The sequence below is a fragment of the Ammodytes marinus genome (genome assembly GCF_949987685.1).
Source record: "Ammodytes marinus genome assembly, chromosome: 3".
In the NCBI taxonomy this organism is placed as follows: domain Eukaryota; kingdom Metazoa; phylum Chordata; class Actinopteri; order Uranoscopiformes; family Ammodytidae; genus Ammodytes; species Ammodytes marinus.
This window is the reverse complement of record NC_137232.1, coordinates 19169708-19193771: the sequence shown is the minus strand read 5'-3', so window position 1 is coordinate 19193771 and position 24064 is coordinate 19169708. Positions and strand designations below refer to the sequence as shown.

Sequence of the window (24064 nt, the reverse complement as noted above, 5' to 3'; positions counted from 1 at the left end):
TTTCAACCATGGGGGCACCAGACATTTAAATATTGAATTGTTCTTAATTTCTTAAATGTGTATAATAAATAGCAGCATAAGTGTTGGCTTCATCAAAGACTGGATTTTCCAGGGTGCCTTGGTTCATAGATGGTATTTGCGTCATACGTAAAGAATCCTTCATCAGCAGACCAAGGTTGCGTTCCGAATCGCATACTCTTTCTTTTTTCTATTCTACATACTACATCCGACGATAAAAAGAATCTAGTTAGGATGCAGTAGACATACTATTGGGACATACTTTTCTCTCTTATTTCATCATAACATTGCGCCTTGATCTTGCCTCTTGCTTTTATATCCGTCGCATCCCCGTTTGTTTTCATAACATGGACCTATAGGCTTCGTCGATGTTACGTCACTTCACGTGCGCACTGGATTGTGGGTCAGAATCGCCCAAATAGGATGCACTTTTCAACACTAACAATCTTGGCCGCATGAAGTAGACCATCCGGGTATTCTAACCATCCTAAATCTGGCCACAAGAATCGGGACATCCTAAATCTTTTTTCTACATACTATATAGTAGAAAGTATGCGATTCGGAACGCAACCTTGCAATTTCTCCCTTCAGGCAAGTGCATGATATAGTCAGCTATTGTATACTTATGTATTCTCTGCATTTGTGGGTTATTGCATAGTGCACAGATGAATGCCCTGTAGCCTCTCCTTCAAGCTCAAACTCGCTCTCTTACCAATACTATCTGCATGGCATTTCAGTGTGTACAATAATTTGTTGCAATGTTGCAAAGAAAACAAATGGCAAAGTTATACATCACCCTCATGGGTTCGTCTTATGTTAACTACTTTTGTGTTCCTTATAAAAAATGACCGCCGCATAGCTTATTATAATTACATAATAAAAATAATATATTATCACCGAATGTTGTAATTTAGCTGAAAAAACTAAACAAGGGGAATCAAATTATTCAAATAACCAATTATTTTATTTTGAAGTCTCAAGACGCGCCTCTGGAATGACGCAATGCGCTAGTGCGGAAGTAAATTGTCTGACTTTCCCACGTGGTGAAAATGGCTGCGAATGAGGAAAAACAACAGGGCCACAGAGCCGGCGTATTAAAACAGAAAAATAAAGGCCACAAACATGGGAAGCACCGGACGAAAGGTGAAGTTGAGAGAGAAAATAAAGGTAAGAAGTGTTCATTTATAATGTGTTATTGCTGGTGTTAAGTTATGTTTTGAACTTGTGATTGCTCGTGGCTGCAAACACGCGTGTTGGGTTTTCTAAATGTGGCACAGATATGCCCAGTCTCTATCATATAAACACGTCAATATATATATAGACAAGTCTTGCTATGTGTTGGTAACTAAACTGATGATGAACATAGATCATCATTTAAAGCAAGAGGCAACCAATCAGATCTCACAGGGGGGAACAAACTGTTGACATCGTCTACTAAGTTTACCTTGACGAGTTTGTGGTTACATTTTTGTATCCAGAATCTTTTTCATAACTTATAACTTAAAATTACTGTATTTTTTAATGATCATACTATACTATTAAGATGACATGAGGTTTTTAATTCAGTTACTGTCGATTGTAATATCATCATTAATCAACATACATGCCCCCTCCCCCTTTGTTTATTGATTCTTCAGTCTCTAATATCTTCTGATCTAATTGATATCTTCAATATATCTAGCTGCTGATTTTGTTTTGCTCGTGTTTTTTGTTGTTTCTTGTCCTTTGGTCTTGTGCCATCTCTTATGTTACTGTCTTTGAGGACTCCCTCATTGCAGATCTCAATGGTGTATGGCTAATTAAAAATGTCAAGACATATTCCAATGAGAAGTTGTAGCTCGCATGACTATTTAATTTTTTTAAAATGTTTTACATGGAGTGGTTGTATTGCATGCTAGAAATCGAAGCGTGGGCATCTTATCTACTTAAGAGCAGTAAATGAGGCAAACTTCCAATATGGACCTCAATTATTATTTGTCCAATCAATGCATCTTATGAAGCAACAAAAATATTTGATACATTTTTAATAACTTACTGTTCACATATTATATACACCAGAGTTATTGACAGCTTCAATTTATTTCAATTTAAGGACGCATTCAAACCCAGAATAGGCTCAACTATTGAATTATATAAACGGCGTATTATTCGATATAATGAGATTTGCAGTGATTGATGCAAGCAGACTGTATGTATATCAACACCTGTGTTTACTTTCCATGAACGCTGATGACAGAAATTTTACCAGAAGGTTTTATTGAAGCAGCAAGGTTGTAGTTTGCAAGGCTGTCGTACAACACAATTGTAAAGCTAATGTGGGCATGCAAATGGTACTACATTGAATGTCTCAAACCTAATCAATGTGCCGGGAAGCATAGCATAAAAGCAAAATTAAGGAGTTATGAGTTGCAAATCTTGCACAATTAAAACAAACGTGCAAAATACTTAAAGGTCCAAATCAGCCTTTGGAAGTGTGCGCAGCATATACTTAAAGGCCTACTTCACCAGTGGGAATATGAAGGTGTATTGACCTCTGAGATCCTATGTAGTATAAATGTGCACTATTTTTAGAAATTGGTTAATCCGAGCCTGAGAAAAGGCAGAAAGAGTGTTTTATGGTCTCACTGTCTAACCCTACAGTTTGCACAGTTGTGATGAGTTCAATACACCCTCATATTCCCACTGGTGAAGTAGCCCTTTAATAATAATAAACACTTGTTTTGAACTTTCCGTCAGGGAGAGTTTCAGTGACGGCGCTCACCAAAAAACAGAGGAAGGAGCATAAGAAGATGGACAGGCGGCACAAAGCCAACCAGCTGCGCAGGAACAAGAAGGACATGGTAATATATTTGTTTATTTTCCACATGAAGCACAGTCATCTTTTGAATTCCTGATTGGTGCTGCAGAGTTTCCACATCTCTCCTCTCTTTAGGTCCTGACAGAAAAGCGGCGTCTAGGCAGCAGGGACGGCCCCCCTCATTTGGTCGCCGTGGTTTCCCTCCACGCTGGAGTGGATGCCGGTGCCGTCACCAAACTGCTTCGCGGGGAGGGTGCGGGCGGTGCCGTGCAGCAGGAGCGCTGCATCAGTGGTGTCGCTGATAGTTTTGGGCTGATTCTGCCTCGTTTCAAACAAAGGTTCACCTTTCTGAGCCAAAGCACAGGTAATTATGGAGTAATAATATGGGAAAAACACCAAAGTTAGGAGAAAAAAACTAACTCAGTGAAATCAATCGAGTTGATTATTGCATGAATTGTGTTGCGTACCTCAGTGATGTGACATAAACCATTTTTTTTAAATGGATTTTTTCATTAGCTGTTTGCATTTACACTCAATAAAAAAATGTATTCGGTTAAATTGAGTGATGTGAAATAATGTTATAGAGCAATTTAAAAAAAAATTTGTTCATTGCATCGTTTATATACCCTTGTACTATTTTGTTATGAGCATTATGTCGGCCAATACTAAAGCTTCTCTCATGAATTATTTTGACAGCTGACATGCACTCCCTGCTGGATGTGGCGAAGATTGCAGACAGCCTAGTATTTGTCCTGGACTCTACTGAAGGTTGGGACAGCTACGGAGACTACTGTCTGTCCTGCCTCTTCGCCCAGGGCCTCCCCAGCCATGGTGGGTATAAATCTGAACCCTGACACTGGGATATCCTCTTTGTGCACTAGATTTTATACATAAATTCCGATTTAAAAAAAAAATATATATATATATATATATTTTCTAATTCCTTGCCTCTTGTGTCCCGAAATCCCCCCCTCCCCCTTTGCAGCACTGGTGTGTCAGGGTGTGTCTGACATTGTCGTGAAGAAGAGGGTTGAGTGCAGGAGAGCTCTGGCAAAGATCACAGAGATCCGCTTCCCCGACGCCCGTCTCTTCCCCCTGGACTCGGAGCAGGACGGCACTCTGCTCCTCAGACACCTGGGCAGTCAGAGACAGAGGAAGCTGGGGTTCCGCTCCAGACGGCCCCATCTCCTCGCTCAGCACGTCACCTTCACGCCCAACAGTCCTGCTGAGGGGCCGGTCACTGCACCCACTGGCCTGGGGACCCTCTGTGTGTCCGGGTACGTCCGCGGCCGGCCTCTACGTGTGGACAGGCTGGTGCACATCAGCGGACATGGAGACTTTCAGCTCAGTCAGATCGATGCTCCGTCAGACCCTCTGCCACTCATCCTAACAGCAGCCAGACCAGCAAAGACCGGCAAGGCGGGGGACGTTGACATGATGGTAGGTGCTTTTGGACTCAGAAGAGTTACCCTGCGTTCCGAATCACATACTCTTTCATTTTTCTATTCTACATACTACATCCAACGATAAAAATAATCTAGTTAGGATGCAGTAGGCATACTATTGGGACATACTTTTACTCTTTTATTTCATCATAACATTGCGCCTTGATCTTGCCTCTTGCTTTTATATCCGTCGCATCCCCGCTTGTTTTCATATGGAGGCTTTGTCGATGTGACGTCACTTCACGTGCGCACCGGATTGTGGGTCAGAATCGCCCAAATAAGAAGGATGCAGTTTTCAACACTAACAATCTTGGCCGGATGAAGTAGGACATCCGGGTACTTCTAACCATCCTAAATCTGGCCACAAGAATTGGGACATACTAAATCTTTTTTCTACATACTATATAGTAGAAAGTGTGCGATTCGGAACGCAGGGTTATTTTCTAGGAATTATAAATACAAAAAACTAATGTTCCCTAGAAATAAAAGGTTTCTTCACATGGATTAATTTTTATTAATATGATGTGGTGGAGTCAGCAATCCTGTCCAAATCAGTGAATATCTCCTCAAGATCCAATAACATGGGGAGAACGGGGTAATTTGTCACACGGGTTGGTTGTCACAATCGTTATATCTCGGAACCAGAAGGCGCTGTCTGTGAAATTTTGGTATGTAAATATCCAGAATTGGGATCAGAGGTCACCTACATAGTCTTCCTTGGAGTTAGACTGCTGAATTTGAGGCGAAACGACTGTTTGTGTTTTTCATGTCAAATTGAAAATATTTAGCTCCTCCAGTATTTTTTTTCTAGGCTTTTACACAATTGGTTTATAACAAAACACTTGTTACCCACACAAAGTGTGAAGGGTAAACTATAGTTTAGATTGTGGTTAGCAAGCTAATTAGTTGTCAGATGGTTGTTGGCCTTGATGCTAGCAAGAAATTTAAGTTGGGGTTGGTCGTCAAATTTTTTGGGGGGTTGGTTGTCACATGTTATCTCAAGGCTGCAGCCAGAAAAGGAACCCAATAACGAAATACATTGTCAAGCTGTCACTGACACCCCAGAGAAGGAAAGAATAGAGCAGGAAAAGGCAGCTAGCATGCAAAAGAAAAAAGGGCCTTGATGGGGTTGGTTGTCACAATGTGTAAGGGTGTCTTTGATGATTAATTTCTTCTTTATTACAATAAGATAGAAAAAGTGAGGGGTACACATTTCAAGCCAACACCTTAAGCTTCAATTTAATGTAGGAATGACTATTGAAAGATGTTTAGGTGATAAGCAATTCTCACTAGAGCAAAAAGTGTGCCTACTTACCCCGTTCTCCCCTACTGTGTGCGCGCTGATTTTTTTTCTTGGTGTTACTACACGGTCAGAGCACGTTTGTTGTTTACATACCTCTTTACAGAGCCTAGGCAGTTTGTCAACACCAAATTTGAGATTTAAGACAGAAAGGTATTTCAATCAGTTAAATGGATGAATGAAAAGGGTGGCTGAATCAAGATTGGTAAAAAAAAGTAAAAAAAATTAAAACTTTCCAGTGATCTTAAAAACGCTAGGTTCAAACACACTGCATGGGTTAAGTGGGCTAGATTATCCAAAGACACCTGTATGGTCATTTTCAACGGATGAGTTGACCACTTGGCAGTTTAGTTAATTCTGAGCTTTTCCACTTTTCCCCACAGGATGGAGGTGATGATGCTGCTCCAGTGCGCGTGCTGATGAAAGCTGACCTGTCCACCAGGGAGAATCTGCAGACTGAGGCCGAGGTGGATCCCATGGAGGGGGAGCAGACCTGGCCAACAGACACAGAGCTGCTGGAAGCCGAAGGTGCAGAAACCAAATATACACATGATATTTTTTAAGATAATTTTTTGGCATTTTCAATCTTTATTGGATAGTAGTGGAGTTGAAATGGGGAGACAGAGAGAGAGGGGTGATGACATGCAGTAAAGGTCCACGGGTCGGATTTGAACCCACGACCACTGCAACGAAGGCGGGAGCCAATATGGTGCGCGCTCTATCCACTAGATTCAAGATTCAAAGTGTTTATTGTCATATGCACAATAAGAAACATGTTCTCAGTCATACAATGAAATTATTCCTTTCTTTTCAACAGACTGAATGCCAAGAAAGAAACTATGCAATATACAAGTAAAATAGAAAAACAGCAGCAACAATACAGAATATACAATTTACAAGGTAAAAAGAAGAGCAGCAACTAGATAAAACAACACATTTAAGTTAAAATAAACGGAATGGTGCAAATCCAAGAAAGTCTGCCGTTGTGCATAACCAGAATGTAAAAATGTAAACAGTGGTGGCAGTCCTGTGGGGTGTACAACAAAGCGTTATTAACGGCTGAGCGAGGTTTGTTGAGTCTTAAAGCCAGAGTTGTCAGTATCACAAAAGGTGGCTCTCTTTTTACCTGGCTAGATCACCGTGGTAACAGAGGCTGCATGGCTAACCAGTTTTTGTTCCAGAGTTTGAGCTTAAATTCGGCTCTTAGAGCGCTGCCCTTTTAACCCATTGATGACGACTGCTGCGCGATGCCACATTGTATCTCCTGCCTGATGCTGCGTCGTGCTAGCCTAGCATTCCCAGACCTGCCACTAGGCGCTGGCAAATTAAATTTGTGGCACGTGTTGGTCTGGACATGCTCCGTTGAAGCTTTATCAAGAAAACCAGAAATCTGGCTATGGTTTTAATTGGTTCTATCTAATATGGGCGCGCCAGAGCCCCTTATATGGTACTCTGGGGAGGACGTAACCGGATGACGACAGTGACGTGCATGCGACGTCGAAGCCGTGATAGTAAACATCAAAGATGGCTGCGGATATGTTGTGTGAGTTTGAGACTGCTTTGGCCTCGACCCTTAACGATTTGGAAGACGGCACTCAAATCTTTCATTAGCAAGTAAGTGGAATGTTCTGTTTTGCCACGATATATACACATGAGGTGGGTTTTGTTGATTTAAGACCACGTGACCACCCAAAAAATGTGTGGTTTGCCGAAAATCACGCCAATCAAAAAATTTATAAATAAATAATAATAAATAAAATACGCCAGCTGTGTTGGCGATAGTGTATTACAGAACAGTTAGTGGCGTTCGGAGCGCAGAATCAAGGTCTACTATAGGCTACTGACAAAAATCACACAACACATTGCATCTATTTATTAACAATATTTATGAATTTAGGCTATATTTTGCTGCTCCAACTCAAATTCAGCCCAGCCAGGTGATAGTTAAGTTTCAGTTTTGTTTTCATCTCCGTGGTATACAGCTGTTTGGACCAGCTGATCGGCTCCGGACAGCAGGAGTCAGTCTGCGTTCCAGTTGTACTGGGAAGTCGGATTTATGGTGCCAGTGATAACTGAACTAAATAATAAAATAAAGCTATCTTCTCCTTCCTATATCTGTCTATCTTTATCCCTCCACTGCACACTCAGTCACTACTATCCATGCTAAAAGGAAGCAGGATTATAACCTCGTTTAGCACATTATTTTTAAATATTTTATATTATTTATTTTTATTTTTTCTCCCCCATCTAATTTTGACGATTTCTAGAAAAATGTGTTGGTTTGTAAGCGCTAAGGGAGCATGTTTAAATAAAACCTGTGAACCTTAACTTTTAAAGGCTTAGATATTAAGGTTTTGGTAGACTTTACAATTCATACTATTTTTTTCAGAAAACCCTCAGGTATTAAGAACATGCATCCTAGATTGCCATAGTCATCAATGGGTTAATACAATGTGTTTAAAAAAAAATTATCAGTAGCGTCAGGTTTGGACTTGACAGATAATGAATGGATTGGATTTATATAGCGCTTTTCAAGGCACTCAAAGCACTTTTACAGGGTTCCAGGTTCCATTCATTCACACACAGTCATACTGGTGGTGGTAAACTACGATAGTAGCCACAGCTGCCCTGGGCAGACTGACGGAAGCGTGGCTGCCATTCAGCGCTTACGGCCCCTCCGACCACCACCTCAAACATACAGCAGTCATACACATTCACACCACGGCTGTCGCATAAGACATCGCTGCAGACTCACAGGTTCACTGAAGCTGCTGGACAGTAGAGTCATATTTGTCTGAAATATTTACAGACAGCACATGCTTTATATTTAGGTTAATCAGTTTATTGTGTATTTATCAGAAATAATTATAAATTATTTTAATGTTGATGTGTCCCAAAAGTAGAGTGATTCCCACATACTCCGTTCATTATGGGACAATGTCAGACATAGGCTACAGTAGCCTAAATTACATGATTGAGTGGGAATAGCTTAGTGTAAAAATATAGCAAGGTCAGCCTTTATAGTGTAAATTAAATGGTGTTGTCTTTAGATATTCTGACTCAAGTTTGACGTTTAATTCCTTTCAATGTCACGTTACGCACAGAGTGAATGATCGGTGAAATAAATTAATAGCCTATTTTCTGACAGCATTCCACTCTCTCCTTACTTGCAGTAACAGTTTTGCTTTAAGTTCTCTGTCTGCTGTTCTGTGATTATTCAGACTGACAAACTCTTCCTCTTGAATGAGTGAAGTAAGCGGCACACTTCTTTCTTTTATGTCAGCTGCTCGCAATCAGTCTGTTTGTGTAAAGTTAGCTGCACAAAATCAGTCAATTTCGTGCGGAAGCGGAGTCAAATGACGCACCCAACGCCCCCTTTCATGGGGACGCGCATAGAGACTGAAGCTGAAACCTTCGTTCAACATAAGAGGTTGATAACCGCCTTTGTGGTACCGGTCAACTCTGAGCGAGGGTTTGTGTTATTTTGAACCAGATCAAGAAAAGAGAGCCAGGCTCTCTTGAGTTTGCTTCGTAGTATACCCCTCTGAGGTAGAATAATAACAATAACAACAGACAGTCTGAGGGCAGTGGGGAAGAAAGAGTTCTTTAGCCTGGTTGTTTTGGACTTCACACTTCTGTACCTCCGTCCTGAGGGTAGAAGTAAACAGTCCATGCTGGAGCTGGGTGGGGTCCTCTAGTATGGAGGCAGCTCTCCTGTGGACTCTGCGGTGGTAGATGCTCTGCAGAGCGCCGGAGCACCCAACATGATAGCATTTTGAGCTCATACAGTTGGTTATGTTAGATGAGGATGAGTGTTCAGTGTTGCAGCCTCCACTTTGTGAAAGCAGTCACACTTTTACTACAGAATAAATAACAATATATTGTTTGCTTACAAGTATCTGACAGGAAAAAGTATGCCTGGAACCTCAGAAATGACTGGAAAAATTATTGACTTTTAAGAAAATGTATTTGGTATTCATTTACAATTAAACCTGCCACTAAAAGACTTCATGCTAAATGTTTCTTTGATATTGCCCTCTGCTATTCAGAGGCCAGGAAGAAGAAACGCGTGATGAAGGTCCCTAAGGGAACGTCAGACTACCAGGCGGCGTGGATCGTTGACGGAAACGAAGATGACGAGGAGAATGGAGAGACGGACGAAGAAAGCAGTGATGATGACGAGGATGACATGTTGGATGAAGCCATGGATGGAGATGATGATGATGAAATGAACTCTCAGGTAAACATCCACCATCCACCCTATTGTATGCTTTTATTACCGGAGAGATGCAGTAAGAGTAAAACCATTTAAAGAATGAGGCAATAATCCTTTTCTTGGGCATACTGTACAGCTGCAGAGTTTTGTTAGAGAAACAGATATGAAGCGATGTGTGAGGCTCATTGATGAGGCAGCGTGATTACATCATAGACGGTGGCAAGGGGAAAAAAACGAGACACAAATGCAAACACTAGGTGGCACACAATCGGGTAAAGATGTTTTAAGCCAACATTTGCGCTGAATGTACAGAGATGACTTCAAATAAAACAAAATAAATATGTCTTACTCACTTTGAATGGATCAGTTTTAGTATATAAGGCCTAAACAGGGTTTTTCCTGGCTCAGAATGGGCCTTTGGGGGGTCAGTACGCGACCGACTTTTTTTGGGGTCGCGACAGTAAAGGCAAACGGTTTATGTATTTTAAGAGGGTGTGGGGTTAAGGAGAGGGCAGTTTCTGTCCAGCTCAAGAGCATTTCAGTCAGCCTGCCAATCACTACGTAACCATGGAGCTCACTGACGCTTATGAAATCACAATAAACAACCTGTAGATATGAAGTCAAAATACTAATAATGACTAGGCCTACCTATGGGCCGGTTTCACAGACATGGATTAAGCGTAGTTCTGGACTAAATTGTACCTTCAATAGACAATCTCCATTCAAAATTCCATTTAGTCCAGGACTAAACTTAATCCATGTCTGTGAAACTGGCCCTAATTGTTTCTAATTGATCTAAACCATGGCAATTGCAAGAAGAAAGAAACAATCATAATCATGATTATTTTGAGTAATCACATTGTGTTATCACGATTATTAAAGACAGTTAATCATTATGCATTTATTTTACTTTTAACAAGGTTTTTTTCTAATAACACCATGACTTTGGTCTTTAAACAAAGGCCAAATTGAACTGAAAACAGGGAGAATAGAAATAGGCTAAATAAGTGAAACATATTTTTAATAATTGAATAAAAAAAATATGTCAAAATAAAAATAACCCGTTGTAAATGGTGTTGATAGGGCACGTCTTTTTAAATGTAAGGGCATGATTTATTTATGTCAAGGAGCAGGGTGGATACTATAGGCAGTTGCATTGTAGTGTTGACAGTTGTGGTGGCAGGAGTCAAGGAGCTTTAAACTTCCTGTGTTTTTTATTCAGTGATTGCTTGGTTATAGACCACTATGATTCGACTTAAAGTGAATAAACAAATTGGTCGGGATGTTTAGAGGTGCAGATCAGGTCGTATATATCTTTTTTCTCTCTCTCTGTCTCGCGGTCGCGTATGTCATGTTACTCGCGTGTCTGCGCGTGACAAATCTTGCACATTATTTTAGTTTGTTGTGAGTCTGAAGTGTTTTCAGACTACACAATTAGTTTTACCTTTATTCTCATCATCTAGAAGTTTTTCAAAACACCCGGCAATGCTCAACATTTCCCTCCTACACTCTGGACCAGCCGATAGCAAAATTATCAGGTGAGGGAGGGGCCGAGCGAGCGCACCGCTCGGCTGAAAGGGTTCGCTGTATTTAACAGCCTGCATGCCCCGGCGTGCGGAACAATGATAGTTTAATAACGATTATTTTGTTTTCATGATTGAGGGAAGCCGTAATAGTAATCGAAAATGAAATTCAAGTTATTGTCCAACCCCTCAAGAAGGATGACTTAAATTGGGCTTAATTTGGAGAGGTTTTAAATAGCTATATTTATTCTCAATCTTTATCATTTTGGCGCTCCTGATTTTCCTTTGGCGCTGGATAAATCCGCTTTGGCGGGCGCCAACATTTTCTCTATGCAGGAAAAACCCTGCTAAAGGGTATGAGTTAAACCCTCACATTGTAGAAGTTGGAGTCTAGATAGGTTGGCATTATGATTTAATACTAGAGGTGGGCATAGATTAATTTTTTAAATCTAGATTAATCTAGATTAATTTTGGAATTAATCTAGATTAATCTAGATTAAAATGGCTCATTTGAATTCAATCATAATATGTGTGTGCTCCCTAAATAATGACTCAAAGTAAGTCTTTGAGAACGTGTTTCTCAAGCCAGGTGGCGCATCAGCCCAGGGGCTCATCTCCTGTGCAGGTGCACACCTAATGCATCAAGTTAACTTGCGTGCAGAAAGAGGAGGTCACGGAACTCATGTCCGTTAGCTTTTCAATATAAGACTGTCAAAATAAAAGTCCCGCAAAACAATCGTTATTTTGGGGATTAACTTCTCCGCGTGAGAAATTTGAGTTGTAGGCTAGCGTGTGAGAGTGTGAGCTGGTTGATATGAGTGTGTCTCACGGCCAAAAGGGTGAGACTTGGCAGCTCTGTCAGTTGTCAAACAAAGCGGACGGACGTGGTCTCTATAGCAACGAGATCAGCTGAGCTATCACTGATAAAAAAAAATATTGTTTCCATAATGATTTCCATAGCCTTAAGCCATAGGCTAGCCTACATGTTGTGTAATTCAGTGATTTTCAACCTTTAATGAGTCGAGGCTATGCATTGGCTTTGGCGATTTCCCTTGCCTCTTTTTTTTCTCTCCGCACAAAGCTCTCCCATTGCACACACGCATGCCCCGGCCGCTTCCGAGAGCACAGACTGTTAGAACTCCTACAGTAAACCAATTCCGCATTGCACAAGGTGCAAACAACCTTGGTCTTGTCGAGGTTTCCATTGGGAAGCTTCTTAAAAATACATTTTCCCTGAAGCAAACCCGGCGGCTTCCTAGCTGCATCCATGTCAGCACGTTACGTTTGATGTGGTAGGCTACACAGGTGCGAAGTCGGACTCGTTCTGACTCGTGCACTACAGTGCAATTCGGCCAGGTATATATCCGCGCTAAAATAAGAGGAACAAGAGATTAACGGCGATATTTTTTTTATCGCCGATAAGAGTCTAGCGTTAACGCAGCACGTTAACGCCGTTATCGGCCCACCACTATTTAATACATACAAATATCACAACATTTTCAATCAATAGTCTCAGCACAAAGTTAAGACCTGAACATACCCTTTTAAGGTTTAGTTTGTTCAGCTGTTTCTCTTTGGCGGGGCTGTTGTCAGACAGTGGGATCTTATGGAGTGACAGTGATCTGTAGGGAAGTGTTAGCTGTCCCTAGAGGGCCGTGGCGGTGCATACGTGACCCACGGGCAGTGCACCTCCTGAGTGAGAGGCACTGTTTGTTTTCTCTGTGTCTGTCTCTGACCCGTAGTGCCAGGCTGCGCAACAATAGTGTTTGGAGCAGGAGTCCCGAGAGAAGCCTCCTGTCTTCCTGTCCTGTGAACAGAACTTCCTGTCTGGACGAAAGGGAGGGGTTCCACAAATTTATTTATGCTTGAAAAGAAAAACGCTCCTCTATGCAACTGGTTTATTATAAACTGTTATTAGCATTTGTTTGATGTCGGGGTTAGTGCACCGGAATACGTATTTAGAAGAGGGTAACAATGGGGAAAAGAGTTCTTCAAATGATTATTATTATTTTTGCAGCGAGGATGTTAAAAGGGTTGTGAATCAACCTCATGCTGAGTGCTTTCCCCTTCATGTGTCTGGCCCTGCCTGTAATTTGCCAGCTGAGGGATCACTGCAAAAGCATGTCGACTTTGATGATTCATTTCCTCGTACAAATGCATTTCCCACGGAAGTTGAATTTTGAGAAATTGCAATGGTGAATTTCTGAAGCTCAGAAAACATGGTTTGTAGATACACTGGGAACATTTTAAATATATGCAAAACCTCTCGTAGTTTTGAATTCTTCTTGTCACATTCACACACACACACACACACACACACACACACACACACACACACACACAGATGCAAATACTGATATGCACAGTACGAGTCCTCTCAAAGCACTGTTGTTATTGTGGCTGGGTTGGTCTTGTTTATGTCTGGCTATTATACAACTACCACGTCTATACTTGGAATCGTTTCAGCCGTGCTTGTATTCCCAGCATGTGCGTCTGATCATTGTTTGTAAAATAATGCAGCTTTGAGAAAAGTTGGAGGCAAAGAGCTGCCGTGGTGAATAAGAAATAAAGTTGTGTTTGTATAAAATGACTTTGTAATCAGGGAGGCCAACAACAGTTAAACTTACAGTGGCAAAGACTAGTTTGACCAGGGAAAGCCACAAGCAGTGCTTGCAAAGTGCCAGTTGAATTTACCATGTCCAAAAATATCTCTACATATCACATATGAATTTTGTGTCCAGTATTTAATTAAATGTTCTCTGTTTAGGCCTCTAGTTTCAGCAGGGCCTGTTGCTGCTATAGTTTTTTTTTTTTTTTTTTTTTTAAGATTTTTTTTTGGCATTTTTATGCTTTATTTATAGTGTAGAGACAGAGTTGAAATGGGGCAGAAAGAGGAGTGAAATGCAGAGAATGACCGCGGGCTGGAATCGAACCCGGGTCCGCTGCTGGCCGAGGCCCATGGGGGGGACGCCCTACCAACTGAGCTAAGGGCGCCCCCATTGCTGCTATAGTTTGGACCAATTTGTATTTTGTTCTTTTGAACCCAGGAGCCAGGTTCAGGCTGTGAAGAAGAAGAAGAAGAAGAAGAAGAGGAGGAGGATGATGAAGAGGAGGAAGAGGTGTGTTCCACAGAGCGTACAGGAGCAGTCCAGCGCTACGATGAGTACATGGACGAGGCTGCAGAGGTAGAAGGCCTGAAGCGCTACCGTGAGGCTCGAGCCAATGAGATGTTTCCTGACGAGGTGGACACACCCCTGGACGTGTCGGCTAGAATCAGGTCAGATCTTCTTCTTTATTAATGTAGGACGAGGAATAAAATGTGCAATTGTTATGAATTTTAGGTTGGATAATTTTCTCAACAATACACATTTGATCAATTTGTCCTGGTCTGGGTCTAGGTTCCAGCGCTTTAGAGGCCTGAAGAGTTTCCGTGCCTCGCCCTGGGATGCCATGGAGAACCTGCCTATCGACTACTCGCGCATCTTCCAGTTCCAGAGCTTTGATCGCACTCGCCACCGCATACTGGCCGAGGCCGCAGCCGAGGAGGAGGGAGCCATGGTATAAAAAAAAATTATCAGTTTTTATTTAATTTTTTTGTTCCATCTTAGACTTTTGTGGCTTCACTGACTCTGCTACCTCTGTCTGTTTTCAGGTGGGCTGGTATGTCACGCTGCACATCATTGATGTGCCGCTCTCTGTGATGGAGAGTGTCCAGTCAGGCAAACCTCTGATGCTGGTGTCTCTCTTGCCCCATGAACAGAAGGTATAATCCACGCTCCTAACGTCCAAAAGTCTTTAATAAATGTCCCATTTGAAACAGGGTCACATCGACGGGTACAGTTTTATTGTGGTTGACTTTTCTAACCTCGTCATTGTTTCCTCGGTGCACAGATGTCAGTGATGCACCTGTTAGTGAGGAGACACCCCAGCAATACAGAGCCCATCAAATCCAAAGAGGAGCTGGTGTTCCACTGCGGCTTTCGCAGGTTCCGTGCCTCTCCCATCTTCTCTCAGCACACCTCAGGTGGGATCTTTTCTCAATGAAACAACAGTCTGAATTGGACATTTGTAGAAACAAATGGCTTAAAACCGATTTCGCAGCAGGATGTACTGTAGTAGTAGCCTGGAAATCCAGACCTTGATATCTTGAACGATAGAGGGTCTGGCGACGATCAATAGTAATTTCCAACTCAAGGGGCGGCTCCTACTCGTGCATTTCAAATGCCACTGCACGCAGTTGGATAGCACTACAACCAATCAGAGCGATGCACAAGGCGACGTAAGCCCCTTTCGTTTAGCGAACAGCTGTTAAACTGTTAAATAAAACGTTTGCCGTTGTCGGTCGGCAAAATAGAACATTCCACTTACTTGCTAATGAAAGATTTGAGTGCCGTCTTCCAAATCGTTGAGGGTCGAGGCCAAAGCAGTCTCAAACTCACACAACATATCCGCAGCCATCTCTGATGTTTACTATCACGGCTTCGACGTCGCATGCACGTCACTGTCGTCATCCGGATACGTCCTCCCCAGAGTACCATATAAGGGGCTCTGGCGCGCCCATATTAGATAAAACCAATTGAAACGTGAGACCCAGATTTCTGGTCTTCTTGATAAGCTTCAACGGAGCGTGTCCAGACCAACACGCGCAGCAAATTTAATTTGCCAGCGCCTAGTGGCAGGTCTGGGAATGCCAGGCTACTGTAGTAGATGAATTGAGTGTTGAACTGGGCACTTCTCTTCCCCAGCTGACAAGCATAAGATGGAGCGCTTCATGAGGCCAGATGCCCCCACCGTGGTGTCTGTGTACGCCCCCATCACCTTCTCTCCTGCGGGTGTCCTGCTCTTCAAACAAAGGAATGATGGTGAGATGAAAAGCATTTAAAACTTTTAAAATAATTACAATTCATTATTGATCAGTCACGGACATGTCTGTATAATTGTTTGATTGAATACATACTCTTGTTTTCTACTAGTATTTGAGCCTGTGTTGTTGATGTTACTGTGTCTTTCTAGGCATCCAGGACCTGGTGGCTACTGGCAGTCTGCTCAGCTGTGACCCTCAACGGGTTATGCTGAAGAGGATAGTGCTGAGCGGACACCCGTTCAAAATCAACAAGCGCTCTGCAGTCTGCCGATTCATGTTCTTTAACAGGGGTGAGTTGATTTTCTTATGTTCTTTTTTTTTTTATTATTTTTTTTTATTACAATAGCCACAGAATACAAAATGTTTTTCTTCTCAGTCACATTTTAGCTTCACGGTTTTTCCATTTTAATTCCCTTTTTGACAGATGATATCCTGTGGTTCAAGCCAGTGGAGCTGCGAACAAAGTGGGGTCGGAGAGGCCACATCAAGGAGGCTTTAGGTGAGAAACTTTGGGGAAACAAAACTCAGCGTTTAGCCGTGTCCGTAATGTCCTGTGAATTCTGACTGCTATTTTTCAAATCTTTTTCAGGAACACACGGTCACATGAAGTGTGTGTTTGACAATCAGCTGCGCTCTCAAGACACGGTCATGATGAATCTGTACAAGCGAGTGTATCCTCGCTGGACGTATGACCCCTATGTGCCTTCATCTTTACCCTGGATCAAGAGAGAGGTCACCGTGGATATGGACGACTTGGACATGGAGTAGTGGAGGGACAACATGACAATGCAAGAAAGACAAAGGACATGTATTAACAGACTCAGAATCAGTCTGATCATGTGACATTCTCAGAAAGTATGTCTATTAAAAACAATTTGATTCAAAGTTTATCCTGGTTAGTTGTTCATTTGTTCCATTTTTGCTGTTAAGCCTCCAACTTGCTGCTGAGCCTGTTTTGGCCACTAGATGGCAGTGATGAATAAGTTTTCATAAAGCTTCCATAAAAGCTTCCCCACTACTTTGTTGAGAAACTCAACTTTGTTTTGCATGGGTCAAATCTATTTGAGAGACTACAATTGAACAAACAACTGTGTACGTGTTGAGGACTGTAACCATGGCAACAGGCAGGTCATTATTAGTTTTTATGTTTCAGGTCTATTACACTGGAAAGTCTTTGAAGTTATGCAGATGTTCCTTAAAGCTCGCAGCCACATTAAAAAAAGTACCAGCTTCGGCAAAACCATTCATGTTTGATATTTGAGGAACTCTAATCGTGGAAAAATAACTCCCAAGTTGCACCTTTAAATAAAAATCCTTGTCCATAATATCTCAATGAATGGACTTGTGGCCTTTAAGACGTTGACAAATAGCAGCTGTCAGATTCACTTATTTATATAATCTTTTATCACAAACATGCCTCAGTGGTCCGTACAAAAAAGGAGGCAACTAAGGCCTTATTAATCAGCAGTCTTGGAATGAAATGAATATGGCTTTAAAAAACAAAGTGCAAAGGAGAAGACTTCTTAACCTGTTAAGACTATTTTGAGCTACATGGTGGCATCAACATTATTATCAGTGTGAGGGCAAGAGAGCACATAACAGCGTAAAAAAAACAATATTTTCCGAACACTCTTGAGACACAAGGCTGGTATCCATTGATTTAACTTACAAGTGGTGTGCCTAAAAATTATATGCACATTGAAAGTGGAAGTATTTAAAGTATTTTGCATGCTACCAGCAGTATACACCCCTCCACACACACAAACGGCTCTCTCTCCATGGTGGTCTTGACATGACCTGAAGCCTCCTTTTGAGCTCTAGTCAACACACACACACACACACTCCCAGATCATAACCTCTCCGTTTTCAGGCCGAAGCTGAAGTGCTTTACGCTTTTGTACCCTTCCCTGTCCCATTCTTTCCCTCTGAGGAAAACACTGATTTATGAATTGCAATATTTATCATAAAACTGAGCGCTTGCATGCTTGCAGCAACATGATTCATCCTTGGGCTGTGTTCAAGACTGCACCACAGAGGCATGCCAATATGTCTCGGAAACCATAAGGTGAAGACTTTGAGACGGAGAGGAGAACATGATCCAAGAAAGTAAAAGGGGAGCAAAAGTTCACTCTGTGCATTTTCAATTTGATTGCAGTGGAAAAAGTGGAGAAAAAAAAGATAATACCATCGAGAAGACTAATGTCTCTATTGCCCATGGGGGGCAAGCTGGGAGCTCTGGACAGTTGTGTGGTAACACTCAATTTATTTCCTACTTTACTCTTTTTTTCTTTCAAAGATGTTTTAAGGCAAGGGTATAGTGATGTGTTGAACACATCTTGTTAAGGCTGAGGGGAGGGGAGGGGGTGTTGTGTGTTCTGCTGGCCAGAAGTTCATGGTGAGGGGAGGAGGGAATTCAATACCCCCTTGATGGAGAATGCTCCTAAAGTAACACATGTACAAAAATGGTGCTGAGTTCAGATGCGTACGCTGCATTTTTCCATGACACTATCAATTTGAAACAGATAAACATTTAGCTGTTTGGGGACCGTTCTGCGACGTGGTGAGGCTGAATCCAGCCCATAAGTGAAGTGTGTGTTTGGCGCAGGCCGCCGTCACAAGACGTGAACGCATGATGACTTAGTGCTGTTTGGATCAGGAATGTCTTGTGGTTCCCGGTTCACTGCCACCACACTCTGTTGGCACCCACTGAAGATATAATGGGTGAGAGAGTTTTCCGTTGGATGTGGATGAAGAAGCGGAAGGAGAGAAAAGGGGGCAGCGAGTGAGTGAGTGAGTGAGTGATAAGGGAAGAGCCAGTTGATGTTCAGCATATGAACAAAAAGCAGAAGTGCTGGGAAGAAGCAGTCGAAGGAATGTGGAAAAGGGGGATGAATAGAATTTGGAAATTAAAGTAAAAAGTTAGTGGGTGAGAGAGAGAGAAAGAGAGAGAGAGTGAAATGGAGGAGTGTGAGAGTCTGAGGCGTTGTGGGCGAGGGAGTAGGAGAGCGAGAGTGGCTGGCGTTTATGGATTGCAGATGTGGCGCTATGGGGTTTTGGCAGGGACCATGCGCGCCTGAATCCTGCACCGGCTGGGTGGCACCGGGGTGAGAGGGAGGTCATTGCACCGCAGCACACAGCCCATAAAACACTGAGAGGAGTGGGGGAGAGGAGAGAGAGAGAATAGGCCTCAAATACACACTTACCCACGACTGCAGGACAGTGGGGGTGAGCAGATCACACTTTGGGCTCAAGCATGCACAGACATACCCAAACATGTTGCATAATGTTGAGTCAGGCTACCAATAAAGCCGTAGGTTAATGCATCACAGCATGAAGGGGAGTGCTGATAAGCTTATATAAAATGTAAGAAGGATGAGCACTTCGTATAGACAATTCCCCCAGCAATGAAAAATCACTCCACCTAAACTGTTGAAAGGACATTTCCAGCTCCGTGAGTATTCATGCAGAATTTATTTCAAGTGATTTTGACAGGATTGCAAAGGAGAAGTGAGCCAGCTACCTGTAGAGCAACATGGCTCATCTGGTGTGTTTTTTTTCTTTTCTTAGTTTCATCCACCCACTTGCCTATAAATTTCAACTTTTCTCTTTCCATGCTCATCATCATCACTCCTCAGGAAGTAACAGTGGATTGTGGAATAAAGTTACCAGAGATGGTCTTGGCAAAGTTGAAGATTCAAAGTATGGGAAACACAAACAGCTTTTATTGTTCTACAGAGGAAATCACTCTTTCTAATTTGATATCCAATACGACTGCAGTGTTCTGCTGTTGGAGGATGAACAATTCACTTCAGCAGTTTGCAATCAACTCCTCAGAGGACTGGGAGTGTTGCGGGCACAGAGGGATATGAGTAGCCAACCTTCTGCCTATAATCACATTTCCTTAATTTAAAAGGTACCATTGATGCTAGACAGGATGTTTAGAAGCCTTACTGTACATTAAAATCCATAATTTTGCAGCTTTATTTTTGATACTTAAGTTCATTTTAACTGTAAATTAGTCTTAAGGGTAACATTCTTAATGCAGGACACTCAGCAATGTGAAAAAAATCCTGCTAAAATATTTTTAAAATGGTTGTGCAGGTTACTACATATTGACAAAAACTAGTTTTTCCATAGACTGCTGAAAGCTAAAGAGAAAAGAAGCAACACGAAGCCACTCTGTCTGAGTTCGAAGGAGCTGTGTAACATCAAATGAGAAACCGCTTGGCTTTCTAACAGAAATATGTCACATAGTCAAAATATTTTTACAAATCTGTCAACAGACAATCACAATAGCATTTCGACATCACCATGATTTTTATCCGTATTTATGTAGCTGTAACTATGTATATAGGCTACACTTATTAAAATATTAAATATCCACTTTAGTTTAGTTTGAAAAGCATCAAATACACATCACCAAAAGAAAAAGGCAGGTGTTAAATAACCTTGCAGGAGCATAACGTCGTTAATGTTGTAGCACTTTCTACTTTCCTTGCCTATATGAGGCAACATTGACAAGTCTACATTTGCAGATCGAAAATGATCCTGTTTGGACTTTCCATTCCTATAGATGGCACATATCGGCATGTACTCATAAAGGTAGTAATACTGTGACGATGGCCAAACAGCTTCCCCTGTGTCCAGTTGGTTCCATGTGTTTCTTTGCATATGAATACATTAAAAAATACATTAAATAAGGAAGTTGATTAAATGTTCTTTTCAACTCTGAGAAGATTGAGTTCTGATTTTGTAGTAGTATCACATGGTATTTTAGGAAATACAGTATGGCGCAAACAAAAAACCTTTGAGGAAAATCTCATGCACTATCCTTGTTAACGTAGGTGCTGCCTGACAATACTTTCTTATTAGGTCAGCTCTGTTTTTCCTCTTTCCTTTGTGATATCCTTTCCTCTCTGTCTCTCTCTCTCTCTCTCTCTCTTGTTTCCCCCCTTTTCTCCCTCTTAGCCTGGTCCTGACTCCCTGGTTCCTGGGGCCTGGCCAAGGCGTGTGTCCCTGGAGGAGCCAGAGAGGAGATGGAGAGAGAGAGAGAGAGAGGGGGGGGGGCAGCTAGGGGGTGCAGAGAACCACTCCAAAACCACAGCTGCGGCAGCCTCTCCTTCACCTCCATCTCCTCTCCTCATCTCCTCTCTTCTCCACTCATGCCTTCCCTCCTTGCCTGGCACCCTTCCCCAGCTCTGCCATTAATCAAGGGGTATTTAAGTGCATGTGTGTTTGTGTGCGAGAAATGATGCTGACTGTGTGAGTGGGCTCGCCGAGTGTTTACGCGTATCTCATGTGTGTGCTGATAGAGAGCTGGATGGGGCTGGTAGCGATGGTATGGAGACCAGGATCTCACAACAAAAGCAGGAGAGTTCACCCAGAGAACAAAAGGAGGAGGGAGGGAGAAGGGAGGTTGACAGACATAAAGCCTGGTGAGCAGATTGCGACTGCCAGCAACGAAAAGGGGAAAAGGTGGTTCATGGAGGATCTGCAGAAAGTTTTTAGCATCACATCATGCAGGAACAATCCGAAAATCTCTTTTTGATTGAGATCTTCCTGACATTTTAGGGCGAAAGGTGTCACGCAGCACCTGCGCACGGACGTAAACTGTAGGCCCACTTGGCAAACGTGTTAACAAATGACATCAAGGTTCCATTCAAGGTAGATACTGGCCCTCCTTCAGCCCCTGATTATCCAGGTGGGAGTGAAATCTGAAAAAAAAGATAACATTTCCAACCTGCTCTGCTCTCACCCCCCCCAACAGGCCTCCCTGAGTGCTTTTCTGCTGACATCACCGCGTGCACAGACCTGGCAAGCCAATCTCTCTCCCCATGCACTCTCTACCATTCCCCTCTCTCTGCTTCCTGCCCTGATGATGTCACACACCATATGGTTTTCAGCAGTATCAAGCCCGGAAAAGACATTTAGTCCGTGGAGAGGAGAAGGAGAGAAAAGGAGGAGGGCTGGGACAGGGGCAACAGGTCGGACACAGAAAACAAAAGGCTTTCGCTAGCTCTTCCCCCTCATGTGTACTGCTGCAGTGAGTGGAAGGTAGAGAGAGGGAGGAAGGTGAGGGGGCGGCCAGGGGAATGGACTGCACTGTGTGAGGCTAATGAGGAGAGACCAGGAGAGCAGAGACCATGCATCGGACACCCATGTGCTGCACAGACACACAGCTCATTGGACGGGCCCGCTTTATACGCACAGACACACATGCAGATGCAGGGATACACAGTGTTGCAGGACTGAGCTAACACAACCGTGCTGGTAAATTTAGGTTGACATGTGTGCATTGCTTGACGCTCCCTGATTAAATATCAATAGACTGTTATAACATTTAAATACTTATTTTACAGTCCCATTTCCTGTTATTGCCAGTGTTTGATCAGGGATTAGTTGCCCAAAATGTACAAAAGGCGATACACCCACAGAGCATTATGACCTTACTCTGCACTTCCTTAGCTATGCTAAGCATTTTAGCATCTTTCAGCTTGTCGTTTTGGAATTCGTACCAGCGACTTAGTTTTTGATTGAGTCCTAGCTCTCACCTGTATTGTTTCTAGACATAGCAAAAAGCGCTACAAACTAACTGTACACTACCTGCTCAGCAACAGTATAGTAAAAGTTGTTGACCAGCTTGTGAACATAGTCAGTGGAGCATTTAGCTGCCAGATCTTTCCCTCGGGAAATGATAGAGACCAAACCACGGCGTAAAGGAAAGTTATAAACGGACTTACATTCATCAGGTGGCCACAAACATGGCCCTTACCTCATACTTCTCCTTATTTTCCTTACAATGTTAAGACAAATGGAAACTTGATCTAGCAATTCTATGACAACTGGAAACTGGAATCAGCTCAGGAAGATCCTGCGATACGATCAGAACAACCACTAATTGAACCTTGTTAGATTGTTCTGCCAGCTTTTGATACATACAGTAGCGCAAGAACAAGTCCTTATCCCGGCTATAAGGCTTTTTATTTCACGGCTATTCCCTTTTTTTTCTCCAACTAAAGCTGCATTCATCAGTTTGGTATGCAAGCAGATGTTGTGATTGTTGGTTGAAAGGAATACTTCAACCATTTTGAAAATGCACTTTTAAATTTCTTTTTCGCTGAGTGTCAGATAAGAAGATATGCACCACTCTCATTTCTGTAAGATGAATATGAAGCTGGAGCAGATACACAGGGCAATAGCTTGCCTGGTTCTGCCAGAAACCCCTCTTAAATGTACTTAGTAGTTAGTTTAAGAGGTTTTGTAGGCAGATATTTTAAACTTTGGGCAGTCACAGGCTAGCTGTATGCTTGTTTCCTGTGTTTATGCTAATCTCTAAGCTAATTGCTCATACCAACTGCAGACATGAGAAAGGTGTTGAACTTCTCATCACGCTTGGCAAGAAAGTAAATAATTTATACGTTTTCCATTTACTGTAAATCATATTTGTCTTTCTAGTTCATTGACTGTATACACTGAAAGCACAAACAACCTCATATAGCCTACCACTCTGACGAAGGCCAGACAGCCAGAAATATGGGGGAAAAACATGGTATGGTATGGGCGTTCTGAAAACCAGAAACTATTATGCATTAATACATTTTTCTCTGAGAAAAAGAAGAAATCTTATCTGGCTCTAATCATGGCACGATAATTGTCCACCGCCAGCAGATGGGCAAGCAACTAGAATAGCGACGCAAGCGTTTACAACAGCTCTGCTCCTTCAAATGACATGCCTTGCACGCCAGTGCTCTAAAGCTGTCGCAAAACTGCTCATTAGAATGAATTAAGAGAGGTCTGTGTGTAAATGTTGAGCCTACTATTCCATTTTTTGGTGGTGAAGGGAATCCGAAGCTGAGGGGGAGGTGTGTCCGGTATGGCAGGGCGGTCACAGCAAGCATCTG

The 24064-nt window shown here is 42.4% G+C and overlaps 1 protein-coding gene across 1 annotated transcript; it reads left to right on the top strand.

Moving 5' to 3' along the window:
* The first annotated feature begins 1061 nt into the window (after positions 1-1061).
* Positions 1062-17041, top strand: tsr1 (TSR1 ribosome maturation factor). The gene is made up of 15 exons (XM_080053538.1): positions 1062-1185; positions 2755-2858; positions 2951-3179; positions 3512-3646; positions 3801-4255; positions 5944-6088; positions 9610-9800; positions 14347-14576; positions 14698-14857; positions 14952-15062; positions 15191-15323; positions 16045-16161; positions 16313-16453; positions 16588-16662; positions 16753-17041. The coding sequence occupies exons 1-15, from the start codon at positions 1068-1070 to the stop codon at positions 16929-16931; spliced, it is 2523 nt and encodes an 840-aa protein (XP_079909664.1). The 5' UTR covers positions 1062-1067; the 3' UTR covers positions 16932-17041.
* The last annotated feature ends 7023 nt before the right edge of the window (positions 17042-24064 follow it).